Consider the following 15,094-nt stretch of genomic DNA (forward strand, 5'->3'; position numbering starts at 1 on the left):
CATATTGTTGGGTTAGTATTGTGCTTGCTTTTGTTTGAAGATACTAAAATATTTCATAATGTGTCTTATAAGTGAGGATTTAAATTTAGGTAACCAGTTGGTTCATCAAAATTGTATTATATTCTACAGTTGGCTTGTTCACCCCATTCAGCCACTTGTTTGTGGCTTGATCACTTTGCAAGTGAAAAATAACCACAGAAAAAGTTTAGCCTGGTTGAAGCAACTTTTTTTTTTTTTATTAATGCAAGCACATCCAGTCAAACACAGAATATCCTGCTTTATGGTACAGCTTTATATTTAGCATTTCAGCTCAGAATAGCAAAACACAGATTTAAGGAATGTATCAAACTGAGGGAAGAAAAATAAAAAGGAACCAATGTAGATACTGCATTGATTTCAAGTATATACTAGGACTGATTGACCAGTGAAGTGCACATTCATGTGAAAGCTTTTTTATACATTTACAGAAAGAGTTCTAAAATTGCATTTCAAATATATATTTTTTCTTAAATTTTAAGCATCCCTTTTAAATTTCAGTTACATAAACAAAGCTGATATACAATCCCTTTTATAGTGTCTGACAATGTTACTAGCTAGAACATCTCTGAAAGTGCAAAACACTGTAATAATACAGTATAAATATTCTTACTCTAATCCAGGGCTGAAGGTCAGTACTTCAGCACAGGAGAAATAGCAGCAGATCACAAGAAATATCCCCTCTCCTTTTCTGGGCTGTTCTTGTTAACAGTTAGTATTCCTTCTGCTTTTTCATGGCATTTATCTAACGTTTTTGTTTGTTTCTCTTTGATTTCAGTTCTATGGGAATAGCAAAATGTCCCCCCCCCTTCTTTACCCCAGCTTACTGTTCTTATTTTAAGTGTTTGTCAAGGAAGAAAAAAATCAGGCCGAGAGGGAACGCTCTTTTATTTTCATTCTGCTACAGGGCCAACACAGCAAACGATTACTGCATGGTGAATGCAAATGCTACATGAAACCAATGGGACTGCTCATGGTTGTAGGCATTCAGTGAGAAGAGTCTACCGGACTGGAAAGAACCAGACCCTTGGTCCAGCTAGTCTTGCCCCCTGCCTTCAACAGAAGGCAGAATAAGATGTATTAGAAGAGGGCTGCAACCCACCTACTCAAAATTGACAGTTTTTAAAGAAGCTTGCACAGAGGTCCTTTGTGAGGCCCTAGTGGAGAGGCAGTGACCCATTTCAAGCTTTAGAGGGCTTTGAAAAAAATTCTTCTCTGATATAACTGTCTGGATCAACTATTTTTGTAAATATCCAGCCCTGAAGCCATAAGAGAACAGTTTTTGGAAAGGATAGTGGATATTCATGGGTAGTAGTTCATTAAACAAAACAGTTTTTAATTTGAGCTTATTGTCTTTTTTCCTAACTCGGAGATCAAGGGAGAAAGAAAGTTCTGAAATGTGTAATTTTTTCTGGAGATGGAGAGCTTACATCTTAATATAAGATTCTCAGTTATGCTTGCTATGATAGCCAAATTAGTCATAACCTCAAGGTTAAAAGGAGAAATTAGACACCGGGTTTACAGATCATCTCTAATTTTGATACTGTCCTGGGTTCGAAGGCTTGATCTAATTCCTCTGGTGTTTTCCCATAGATTTCAATGTTTTGGCCCCCACTTTTAATCAGGGCTTTTAGAATACTAGAATATGCTTATGATGTAAGTTGTTCTTTGTTTTAATTGTCTGTTAGCGTAGAGTAGCATTTTCAAAGGAATCAAGGCAATTAAAGGCCTAATTCAGTGGAGATGGAGTATTCAACTCTTTCTAAGCTTCTTTGGAAATCTTAGCCTTAGCTTCAAATTTGACATCTGAGTTTAGTTCCCTTTCCTTAACCCATGCATGATTTTTTTGCAAACAACTTTTTGGAGAATAAAACGCATCAAATCCATTTTGCAGAGATAATCTAGGTTAGACATCCTTCTCTTAATTAAAAAAAAAAAATCCCTGATTTTAGAAAAGGAAAACACAAATTATTCTGACAACCAGAACTTAAAGGATAGTTCCTAGGAGTATTAACTGAGGCATGCGTGCATCTTCACACACGCACACACACATACATGCACACAAACGCACATCCTCCAGCAGTTACCCTATCTTACCTTTTTAAATCACGTAACAAAAATATGTTTGCTGCACCGTCAATGTTATAGGCAGGTATACTCTACTTCATGTGCCATACCCTCCATTTTATTTAAAAAGTACATTGTAGCTGGTTTTGAGACATCCATATTTTTATTTTCTTTGCTTCCAGTCCAGCATAATAGAAGGTACACTAAACAATTCCAGTACCTTGTAAGGCACTATCTTCTGATGTAGGAGAGGGACATTCTTACTGCAGATGTCTAAGGCCTTGACTCCACAAACACTTAATCATGCATATGAACAGCCTCACTGATTTGAATGAGATCCTTCACTTCAAAGCCAAGGAAATGTATTGAGTGTTCTGTAGGTTATTGGTCCAATGGAGTATTTAACCTGAACGCTAGCTGTAGCTGGGATGTATGTTTTAATTTTTTTTTGGAAGTAATAAAAAATAAAAATTTGGATGCTGATAGAATAAAACCTCCCCAGGGATACCACCTCCCATGATACACTTCATCTCTGAGAACAGGGCCCTGCCCTTGTATTAAAATAAAAACCCCAAACCCTTCACTTAAGTGCCTTAAGGTTGACATGTGAAATATTTACCATGTTTTATTCATAAAAGGTACTATATATACAAAACAGACCTCAGCCAGTGAGGTCTTTCTTAGCTCAACCCAAGTCTTTCAGGTTTTAAAAACGTGTTCTTTCTGTGTGCTTCAAAGTCTGCAGATCAGATCTCAAAATCTCAGGCTCTATTAAGCAGAGTTGTCCTAGAAAAAAGAAGTAATAAATAACTGAAATTATTCTTTCTATCATAACAAAAAGTTTTATAGTTTTGGTAAAGGTTGGCAACTGTACATATGTTGTATCAGTAGCTGGAAGTCTTTCTTCAAGGGACAGATTTTTTTCAACTGCTATAAACTGAAATACTCCTGTGAATTCCAATAAAGATGCTGACTTAATATGAAAAGAAAATTTAACCTTCCTAACATTGCTTCAGGTCTCATAGGATGTGCTCAGGTAAATAAAGTACCTTCCTCGTCATCCTTACTGTTGCTTGATGAACAGCACTGGATTTAATATAAGGTACATTGTTTTCCATAGGTGTCATAACTAAAAAGCTTAAGTGAACTTCCTAAGAAACACTGGGATCATTGTCTCTTCTAGTATAATATAGTCATAATGTGGCTCAGCTGTAGCTCTGGACACATCAGCTTTGGTCTTTCTTCAGCTGGTACTGATATGTCAAATCTAAATGTTTAACATGGCTTACAAAGGTCTAAATTTCTCTTTCTGTGTTGGTCTGAGTATTAGGAGAGCCCTGTTCTTAATTAACTGATCTCATCATGCACACAGAAGGGTTGCTTCCCCCTCTAAAGCAGCGAGGAGGAGTCATTCCTCCCTTAAAAGTAGACTGAAAATGAGGGCGTTCATATCAGGATTTCATCCCTTTAGAAGATCTGTAATTACTTGGGTATGATGCATAATAGCACCTTCTCACTATCTCTATATATTTTATTCTCGTGAGAAAAGTATTTCTGTAAACTGCTACAAAGGGGGACTGTTCTGTTGTATTTGATGGCCTAAACAAAGCATATTCTCTTTAGTAGTCCAAGTAGTGATCTTATAGTCTGAACTGGCTGGAAAAGCTCTTTCAAAATCTAAGCTCTACTGCATTTTTTCAAATTTGAGTTTTGGAAGGGGAAAAAAGTAGAAACCCAACATAGAATAGACTATGAATAGACTTCATACCTGAGTGTTTTCCAGCTGTCTTTTTCCATGTGATTTTCTGGACCTTCACTTTCAAAGGATGCAATAAACAGAGCTAGGCAATAAAATAAGAACAATCAGATATACGGGTTCTTTAACTTAAAATAGTAATTCTAATATAGCAGGTACAGTTTAACAGATGTGAATAATGAAGTTTGTTATCCTCATTTGAAGCCAATGTGAGAAGTGGTAATACGCACTTCTCAGATACTTTTCTTGCATGTTAATTCTTTCATCTCCATGCTCTATGTCTGCACTTAAACAACTGGAAAGACTCGCTATAATATTCAATAAGGGACTTTACCTTCTTCACTGTAAATGGGTGCCGTGAGTAGATAACTCTGGATCTTCTTGTCCTTTTCAAAAGGGCACTCGACCTGCTTCCATGTCATGAAATCATGAATCTGTCTTGAAATTTCCCAGAATTTCTGTATGAGGCAATTAAAAGAATATTATTACAATCATAGTTGTTTTCTTTTTCAAATACTAGTTCTTCGGTTTTAATTTCAGGGCCCCTCTATCTTGCCCTCATTTGTGCTTCTGCTCTTAATATCCCTTAATCCATCTTCTTCCTTGTTATCCTTTCTTCTTATTGCTTCCTTCATCTCCTTCTCTTGTTCCTAGTTCCTCATCTTCTGTTAGTCTCTCAAATTTACAACAGAGTCCACTCACTAGTTCTTTTGCATTCAATTCTTTTGCAGTCATCAACCTTTTTCTAATATACAATAGACTAAAGGAGAATAAAATGCTGTTGGCCCGTTTTATGTCTTACCTCTACATTAACCTGCAAGTGGAACTGGTCAGGAAATGTTTTTCATTAATTTTACTTTTTACATTTCCAACTTTGAACTTAAATGAAATATGACACACCTGACTGTGCGTCATAAAGCACTTTTAATATTCAAGAAATAATCAAAGTAATGTATAGAACTGTAGATATTGTTCCTTCCTAGGATTTTAGGAAGTATATAACTATTTAGGGTTTGTTTTGTGTATTTTGCCCCTCATGATCTTAATAAAGGCAAAATTTCGAAAGGATGTTGACACGCTGTGGTCCCTTGAACATGCCTGCTTATTAATCAGGGAGAAAGAACCCAAAATTAGTAGAAATCTTGCTCAAGAAATCTACCCTTTTCAAACTGGACTCACAAGCAGGCATTCAGGAGTTAAGTGCTATTTTTAATGAAAGTCAGTGTTGTCCACTTGAGGAAAAACCTGGCTTGTTCCCAGTACTGAAAAGAAATCCTGCATTTTCTTGTTATATGTGCAAGACCAAATACAACTAGGTTACAGGCAAAAGAATAGTAGCTTATATTTCTGCATATTATTATTTCTTCTTACTGTTTATTCTCCAGATAAAATTAGGACTTGAGAATCATCTAATCCTTTACAAGTCAGGAAGATTCTCTTGCTTTAGAAAATGTGTGGTTTGTTTTTAATAGTGAAAAATGGAAACTATTTATACCAGAGAGACACTTTTTAACAGTGAGAATTAAGAAGATATCTACATTCTCTAATATATAATTTCCCCACAATGGGTAATTTCTCATAAGGCCTTTTTAATGAACAGCAAGCTTTCAAGTCTTTGTTTTTCCTTGTTTGCTCTAATAGACTGCAATAACCTCTGTTAAATTTCTCTCCTGATGTTATATTAAGCTTCTAATTAGAACTGCTGCTCTTGACCATCACAATCTTTTTCCATTTCCATTTTTTATTTAGCAAATCTTTGTAAAGAAAGAATTCCTCGGGGCTGTGACCTTTACGTAACTTTCAAACCCTCCTCCCCCCACCTTTGCATCTGACATTTGACGCTAGTGACCATAGTGCTGTAGATGCTATCCCTTCCCTGTCCCCTTCTTAAATCTCCAAATGACTGAATGTCTCCACTAATTGCTGAAATAAGGTACACTGAGTGGTGTTACCTTTTATGTTTAGAGACTTGGGAGATTCTTAATCTCTTCTGCAATGTTTTCCTCTATAGCAACCTGTACCTCCACCTTGAAATTAACTTAGAATTCTAAATTGTTCTTCAACATAAATGTACGTCGTCAGCTTATGCAAAAAGACAACTGCACTCAATTTTTTTCACCTACTGGAAGAGTAAATTGTGTATTTCTTCAAAGACAAGAAACTCCCTTGAAAACCTGTTAAATACCATTTGCTGGTTGTGTGTGGTCTTTGTAGCTAGCTAACCCAATGAGAATGACTCTGAAGATTTAGAATGAAGTGGCTATTACAGTCTGATCAGCTAAAGGCGTGCTGCCACCAAAAGGCTTACTTTCCGTACTTTACCCTCCTCCCTGCTTCCCCCATTCTCTTACGAACATAAGGCAGGAACAGAGTTGAGAAGGGATAAACTCTTCTCTCTGCAATCATACCTAATACACTAAAATTATTGTATTTCTTGATTTCAAGTTCTTTCCTTTATTTTAAATGTTGCATGAGCACAACCTTCCTTGAAGAGATTCCCCTTTCCAATTAGCTAATATCAGATTATTTCTGTAACATTTAAGTAATTTCTAATGCTTGGGTTTTGGCTTCTGAAATTCTTATTTTCTTCTCAATCTTTCTGTGCACCACTTTTGGTAATCAATTAATATTATTAAATTATTAATATTATTAAAATATTTTCTACTTATGTATATTTTGTTTTGCATTTTGTCCCCTGCTTCATGTAAAACTAAGAAAAATTGATCACTATTTTGGTACATTTTAAAAACTAATCTTTTAACAGAAGGCAATTACATTTCAGCAGTTTTATGTATTCCCTTCTGTATATGCAGTGGTGATCTCTGCGATATGCAATACAGACACTGTAACTGCAGTGCTAGCTTTCAGAGAAATTTGGTATCAAGACCTTAAAATCCTTTCCTCTAGATAAAAATATCTCTCTGTCTAGATTATAGCAATGCTGAATAATTTAAGGGACTCAGTGAGATAATGAGCTAGAAGTTCAAAACTGCCAGTAAAGTGTTTGACTAGCATTACAGTTTCTATAATAGCAAAGTCCTACCTTGAAGTTTATCTGCCCATTGGGCAAACGGTTTGTATGTATTTTGTGCAGAAAGTAGATATCTTTAATAAACAGGTTGAAAACTGGGATAACAATTTTCTCTCGATTGCTGTTGGCAGTCTGAGATCGCTGTGCTGCTCCTTGCAGGGCTGTGCGGTAATTACAAAAGTTGCTGGATGGATCCATGTGATGCTGTTTTGATGGGGGCAAAAAAAGACAATCAAATATCACGTTTCATAAACAGAAAAGGTGTTGATCTAATCAAGAGAGAGGTTATTCTTTATGACTTCTTTGGGCTCTTTTTTAAACTTTCAAGGTAGAATACCTAATACTGATGAAGTTTGGATTCAAATTTTATCTAATTCCTATCCTGTTTGAAAGGAGGGTACTGCATGGACTTCACATCTACATTTTGTATTTCAATAGTTAGTGAAAGATTGAAAGGAAATAATAAATGACTGTTGGGGAAAAACAATTATAATTCTAACTTGCTGTCACTAGTCTTGGCTTGATGCTGATTTCAATTAACTTAGTTTTGATCCATATCTCCACTAGATGGAGTACTTTAATTAGATTCAAGGGTAGCAAAATGCCTTAATTTGCATGAAGGGTGAAAATAGATACCCTAAACAGTTGGGAACTACCTTGATTTTCAATTGAAAAAATATGCTGAGAAGGAATAACCTAAAGAAAACTTGCATCAGCTTTTCCTTGCACCTAAGTAGGGAGTTTGAAATTCAGGAAATGCTCTCTCTAATGTTTATATGCTGGTGATCATTGACAGAGGTGCTTGTGACCTTTAATTTACACTGCATCCAAACCTCTCCTTGTGGAATTACCATTTGATGGATTTTTTTTTTTTTTTAAACAAAGTCTAAACTTTATATGTACCTCTAAAACATCAAATTTGGCTGTTTTGACCTTGGACCAAGTTTTCTTTAGCCGTGCCACAGGACTCAAGTTCATGCCAGCTGAATGGAGAGAGGAGAGACAAAGACAAAAACAACTGAGTTAAAATACAGGGCTAACAACTCTACCTTGTGTTTGTAGGTCAGCACTATGCACTTGTGCTTTGGAAGGCAGTTCAGCTTGACAAACAAAACTTGTAGCTAACACCCACTGCACTAATCTATCACTGGTACCCCTGCAGGGGTGTGCATACTGATGGAGTCAGCCAATTTACGGCAAGTATGAGTGTAGCTTTGCCAGTTGGGTTATAAAATGGAGCGCCTTTGTCATCTATGCCAAGGTTACTCACAGATAATAGCCATCATCGAGTTAAAGTTTCCAATATTGAAGCATTCTCTTGCCACATCGATGAAAAATTCCACCATTCTCGTACGCTGCTTTTTCTTCACAACCTGAAACAGACAAGATGTGTTAAGAGGGAAGGAACGGCATGAAATGTGGATGGGTAGGATGTTCAGCCAAAGGCATTACAGTCAGTTGACTGAATAAGTATTTTGAGACTCTATCCAGATAAGAGATCTTACAATGATATAGGCCTGGGGGTATTTTGTTAAGGTTCCTCTTTTAATAAAATACCAGTAGTATTTTGGACTACTATCAATTACTTATCTGTGTTATACGCTGTATGTTCCATCCCTATATGCAGCATAATTGCCAAGAACCATGTATGCAATTGGGGGAGTGTAATTTTTTTGTTTATACATGTTTATACATAAAGTTCAATGTCTTGGGGAATCTTATGTAAACAAGCTGGACACTTTCAGCAATTTCCTCTTACTGGAAAAGGGAGAAAACATGAATCTGCTATCAGAATGAAGAAGGTATGCAAAAAATTTAAGCCTTAGGAAGAGAAAAAACCCATGCAAACACATATACCCATAGACAGACTTAAGATCAGGGGCAAGTAGCCTGGATGTGAGGAAAAACAATTGCCGGGTCCTGATTTTTCACATTTTACACTGTATACTCTTAAATGACCCGTTGAGAGCAGGTAGTGATGACAAAATATACAAATTTCCACTCATGCAAACATGCAAAGGATCTAGCAGGTGATGCTGGACATCTGTGTTGCCAATTTTCTTTTATATCTGGCAAAGCATAATTAATATATAGCACTGTCGCCAAATACTGTGTTTCCAAAAGTCATCAATCTCTCTTCAAAAAGCTAGTATTTTTTCCTAGATTTCGTTTACTGATCAAAATCTTTCTCATGTTTTGATCTAGAACTTTGGTCTGGCTCATACAAAAATGGTTCCTGAGTGGTGACTACAGAGTACTTCTTGACTAGGGAACTCTTTTTTTTCTTCTTTTTTCTTTAATAGGATGCACTCTGTTATCTAAATACTTTTGCTTAGGTATCATATCAGAAGAAAATGGTTCAGTAGTGAATGGCTTAGCTTAGCCTTTGGTATACTAAGAATTTTTGTTTGTCCATTTTAACAAATGTATTAACTATGTCAGACAAATCTAGAAGATGTTTTGGTTGTGTATGTGTAATATGTTTCTCTGGGAGCAGGAAATCTTTGAGATTAGGGTTAACACATTGAGACTTCATGAAACCGCAGTGAGCATATGAAAGCTGGTTTCCACAGAGGGGCTACTGACCTTGTAGGAATAGAGACAAATTTCTGTTTTGCCAAAATCGGTGCATATTAATAGGAATCTTAAAAGACAGAAAATACATGTGCAAGAAAGGGTTTCTGAGGAAGTATATTTTTGGTTTCTTTGTTATAGATGGTAGAAGCTGCATTTAACCTCTAATACGGATGTTCTCCCTCTCTTGTTTCTTTTCTTTTCTTTTTTTTTTTTAACCTCACCAACAGTTCACTTTTCTTCCACATTTCTGCAGATTTATTCCTGTTTTTTTCACAACAAAAATGAATATATGGCAGCACTAATAATATCTAAATGCAGTGGAAGGACAGCAGTTTACCAAGGAAACCTCTGCTTAAAGATAAATAGTTTTGAGAATTGATGCATATATTATTTAAAAAAAAAAAAATCCAAATGAGCTTTGTGACTCAAATTTCACAGAAGTTCCATTTCACCACATGACTGATATTACTATGGAAGCTACACAAAACTAGAGAAAACATACAAAGCTAAATGTAGCCCCAAACACACAAGCATGCAAATAATGTAAAGCCTGGGTAATGCCATTATCTTTAATTGGACTGCTAATATTTAAATCTCTACTAGACCACTTCCTGCCTTTTGTCTTTAAGGACAGGATTATTTTGCCATCTTGTCTTCTACTAGTACCTACCCTACAAATTTCTGTAGCCACCAGCATGCTGAGACAATTGAACCAATTGTCATAGGCCTCCAAATTGTAGGTTTTGGTAACATCTCCTCGGCACTGTAAGAGAAAAGGCCATGTGTTAATCCTATCCTGTGTCATGATACAGTCAGCATATCAACAGATAAATTTCTGTTTCATGTCTTGATAAAATCTTATTGGGTATTTCTTAAAGCATGAGCTCAAAGAAGGTTAGAAAATGGCAGCTTTTCCTGCATGTAGAAAACTTGAAACATTCTTTATCCTGGTTATTCTTTGTTTCTTTTCCCTCCATACCCCTTCTTGTACCTTGTGATTATCCAGGGAGTCCATGTGGCTGACAATCTGCATCAGGTCCTCTGGGTAAATGTTGCTCACTCTTTCCTACGTTCAGGGAGATGAGAGATACTGTCATTGTACAGACGGACAGTGAGTTCAGTGAAAAAACACATCAATAAATCCAAAATGAGGAGATCATGTTGGTAACTTTCATTTTCCTTTAGCTTTCTTTACTGACCTGAAGTTTTATGGTGTAGATGCGTGAGGGGTTTTTTTTGTTTGTTTGTTTTGTTTTTTGTTTTAAATCAGGGTGCCTAATTGTTGTTGTTCACCATTTAGTATTTTTTGATTAAAACACAGAAGGCTTTCAGCAAAGCCTACAGCAAAGTTCCTAGTGATAAGCATATGAATATTTAGTAAATGGAAAATGAAATAATTCACACAAGTTAATGTCTCACCAGTTCAATATGGGTCAGCTGCTGAGCCAAGACCAGTGGGTCACAGCACACACTCAGGATGTCCTTTTGAGTTGACTGTGGCTTATTTTTGAGGATGGTTCCTTTGTCAGCAACAGGTTGCCGGAATTTCTCTCTGATTTCTTGGTACTGACTCCGTGCAGAGAGGGCCATCAGGAGATTCTGTGTCATCTGGCTAATGATCTTTTTCACTGTTCCATTTTCCTAAGCAGAAGATGGAAACAATGACTACTGAAAACCTCTAACTCTCTCACAGATGCAGATCACCGAAGAATTTCTGACTGCGATAAATAAATGTCTTTTATTCATTATCTTTCATCTTATCATAGCTGATTATCCTGTGTCAAATGAACTTGTATCCTAATTGCCCATGCAACTTTGTAACAACATTGTTATGCCCGCCTTCTTTCCCAGCTCTGTTTCACTAGCTTGGCTGGTCCACTGCTTGCAGCAATTTGTTTTGACTAGTAACCCACTTCAAGGCTTCTGGGTCAAGAGCTTAAAACTGGGTGTAGTGAAAGGTGGCTGCTGAGCTGCTTGCCACAAGGCTTCTTGGATCCTCTGTATAGAAAGTGAGAAAAAGCTCTTTCTCATTCTCATCAGACCAACTGATCAAGTCAAGTCTACCTAGCACAGAATCCAGGGAATGCACACTGTATCTAGGAATATAGCCCTAAAATACCCTGGCGTGGCATTGAGCTTCAGATAGCAATTATAGGTGCACCCGAAGATTTTGGAAGGAACCCAATAGCCATCATGTTCCTGGACAACTAAAATGCCCTTCTGTTTGTCAGGTGCTGATTTTAAATGTAGGGTCTATAAGGAAACATACTGGGAAGTAACAGAAATATCAACACGCTGTTTTTTGACAAATAAGGCAAGTTGAATTCTTTCTGCCATGGACTGTCTGTGTCCTATAGACACTTCCTTATGAGGTCAAAGAACTAAATTCATCTCTCTTCTACACCTTCATTGATCCTGTAACTACTTTAAGGGACCCAAGATCTCTGACCCTGTTTTTCCTGCTGCTCAAATAACTGATTCTATCAAAGATGGTCCTTCTCCTCTTCCCCATGCTATTGTTCTCTTGGTTTCAACCAGATTTTTCTCTTGAAGTTAGCCACAGCGTTAACTGTTAGTTTACAGCCTGCTGTGTTGGTTTCAGCCAGTCAACTGGATGCACTAGAAAGAACTGCAATGAATCTGTGATCATTCAAAGAAGCCACTAATGTGCAATGATGATTGAAATTATGTAGCAGATGTGAGAGACGATGACTACCAAATACTTGTATATTGCATGGTATAATTAAGCAATAATAGTGTCAGAATGTTGCTTTACAAGGCAATAATCTGACTCCCAAGTGGAATCAAATGAAAAGCTGAAGGCAGCGTAGCTCATCTTGATGAGGCAACTGGATTACTGCTAAACAGCAGCTGGTTGGAGCCATTTCGGATATTGTGCTACAAGTGTTCAGAAATGCCAAGGGAGAGTGTGTGTGTGTTTGTGTTTGGAAGGGGGAAGAGGGGGCTGAAATTGAAGAATTAATTCTGGTCTCTGATATTCTTTATATTGTGAATCATTGACTTCAGTCAATGCCTGACATGCATGTGTCTGTGAGGAGGCAAACTTTCTAGATATGGATCATAAGGAATCAAATCTGAAGATAGCTGAAAGTAACATAGATGCTACGTAAAAGCGAACAAAGAAACTGCAGTGACATAAAAACTATGACTTACCTAAACTATTCTGAATTTAGCAGTATCTTAATATTTAGACAAATGCTACCAGAGTTTTAGCTGTTTCCTTTCACTCGTAGTCGTACCCTAAATTTTCTTTCAACTTTGAAAATAAAGACAGAACTTTCAGCTGGTCTGAGCACGTACAGTTCTACTGAGTTTGGCTTCCACAGTGTCAATGAGTATACAAGAATTTGTCCTTGTTTGACTTCAAACAAGATATTTTCACTCTATCTGGGGCTCAATCCTGGCTGTACATATGTGATCAGCACTGGCACTGCCCTCGTGAAGGTGTGCGTGTTATCCTTAGTGGCCAAAGCGCATTTTGCTAGTCTCCTAGTGGTCAGATATAAATTAAATGTGAAGATCATTGAGGGTCCACCCAGGACTTGACCACCTGTGTTGTGTGCTATGATCAAATCCCTCCTTTATCTTTAATTATTCAGGAACTATAACTATTCGTTATGTTGTCTCATATCGCCAAGACAAGATCGTGACTGCTTTGTATGAGTTCTTTGTTTATCTCCTATCCTATAGCGTTCTAAGGGGATCTGGAAAAGGTTTAAAATACCAAATAACACCCCGCAAGCATTCCCATAATCCCTTGCTGGAGCACAGTAACTTCTTAGAACAGAAAGGAGGAGCAAACAAATACTGAGAGCAAAAGCTGCTTTTTGTCAGTGTCAAATTACATTTCCTAGGGGTCAGATGTGGCATAGCTCTTCACTGATCAAACTTGACTTGTAGCCTTGTTAAGCAGATAAATACTATGACACTGTAATTAATGAATGTCATCAGAAACCTCAGACACCAGAGCACTGAGCCACTCTATGAAGACATTATTTTCCCCAAATGACAATTTATTCATGCATAATAGAGTGCGAGGGAAGGGGAAGAAAAGCCACAATGTTTTTCTAGTTCAAAATAATAGACAAATTAAATACAGTAAATAAAAACCCCTGCCATTTTGCAAAGTTACCTTTCAGTAGTATCTCAGCCAATGTACACCTCTTTGCCCTTGTCTAGAAAGGGAATAGAAGGCATACTATCTCCTTTTCCCCTCCTGCGAAGGCACTGACACATTCGTAGTAGCATCCAGGTAAACTGCATTGCTGATGCAACAAAACTGACATACCTCCTTTTGACAACTTGGTAACACCTAATTGCATTGTGTCCTATCACTGATTCACACAGTACTGTCAAACCTGTTATTTTTCATTTCTCTGTACTTGAATCAACAAAAACACACACATAATACAATTATCTTTCCATTTCCTGCTAACTGTTCTTAAAAATATCTCAATGTTTTGGGGATCCCAAACACTGGGAAGCATCCATTTTAGTTGGCCTTCACATTCCCACAAACACTCCTCCTTAGAGTTAATGCCCTTGCAGTTCTTGATTATATCCTTCCTTCTGTCTATTGGTACTTATAATGACTTTCTCAATGAGAAGTGTAGGCTTTGTAAATTCTTAAAAAAAAAAAAAACAAAAACGCAATAACACTTGTTTTATTTGAACTTGCTTTATCCATTTGCTTTGGAAAAAAGGTCTCTGTGAATTCTAGTTTTCGTCATAGACCTGAAAACTCATAGCTGTTAAGCCTGGTGACTGACTAGCTAGTAGGGCTCAAGGAGCTTTCTTTGTCACAACGCTACCCATGACACCTGAAATATGGCAATAAAAAGTCATTGTGATGATTATTAGGAGCTGGAACCAAGCTACTAAATCATAAGTCTCTTCATCTTGAGCTAGAGTACATCTGATACAGCTAGCTGATAGATCCTAAGGGACTTAGACATACAGAGTAGTAATAATGTACGAAGGATGGTACATAATTCGTCATGGAAGTTAACCACATTGTGCCTGTATAGTCTCTCTCCTTACAGTTCTTCTCTCCTTTCTCCTCCTGCACCACATCCATTGTTTATATCATCACGGATATTTCTCACTAAGGATAAGAGGAAGAGATGAAATATAGAAAATAGAGCATTCAGGAGCAAGTGAGGAAATCCTTCTATATAATATGATAAAGTATATGTAAGGGTTGACACAGATATTAGTTTCCCACTTACGATTTTTCTCCCTCACCTCATCACATTGTGTGATCCTGTGAGCAATCTCCTTCAACTCTTTCATAGATTTTTCATCTTGGAAATCATAGGGGAATGTTTCAGTCCATTCCTTTAGGAGCTGAATGATCTTGGCAGCAAAGGATTTTAGCTTTGCCTAGAAAGAAATAATGAGTTAATTACTGACCACAGACCTTTCTTACTCCAGAGTGAATGAATACCTGATGAAGCTTAGCATAAAACTACAGACAACCTTGAAAAAAATCTTTGCATTAGTAGTAGGTGAGGGGGAGAAAAAAGAACATGTTAAACTGTGAACCACATCCCTAACTGATATGATTTAGTCAGCTTTCATTATAGCCTGGCAATGTCTCTGACCAA

The 15,094-nt window shown here is 37.0% G+C and overlaps 1 protein-coding gene across 2 annotated transcripts in view; it reads right to left on the minus strand.

Moving 5' to 3' along the window:
• Nucleotides 1–209: 209 nt before the first annotated feature.
• Nucleotides 210–15,094, minus strand: part of RASGEF1A (RasGEF domain family member 1A) — a 29,819-nt gene continuing 14,934 nt past the window's right edge. For both annotated transcript variants that reach the window (XM_026080425.1, XM_026080424.1), the window contains 10 exons: nt 14,733–14,870; nt 10,887–11,108; nt 10,459–10,533; nt 10,138–10,230; nt 8,161–8,263; nt 7,794–7,873; nt 6,903–7,094; nt 4,194–4,317; nt 3,872–3,944; nt 210–2,889 (listed from right to left, as the gene is read on the minus strand). In XM_026080425.1, the coding sequence (XP_025936210.1) occupies nt 2,865–2,889; nt 3,872–3,944; nt 4,194–4,317; nt 6,903–7,094; nt 7,794–7,873; nt 8,161–8,263; nt 10,138–10,230; nt 10,459–10,533; nt 10,887–11,108; nt 14,733–14,870 (1,125 nt within the window). In that variant the 3' untranslated portion in view covers nt 210–2,864. The remainder of the gene's footprint in view (nt 2,890–3,871; nt 3,945–4,193; nt 4,318–6,902; nt 7,095–7,793; nt 7,874–8,160; nt 8,264–10,137; nt 10,231–10,458; nt 10,534–10,886; nt 11,109–14,732; nt 14,871–15,094) is intronic.

This window comes from Apteryx rowi, unplaced genomic scaffold (assembly GCF_003343035.1).
Source record: "Apteryx rowi isolate R43461 unplaced genomic scaffold, aptRow1 scaffold_52, whole genome shotgun sequence".
Taxonomy (NCBI): domain Eukaryota; kingdom Metazoa; phylum Chordata; class Aves; order Apterygiformes; family Apterygidae; genus Apteryx; species Apteryx rowi.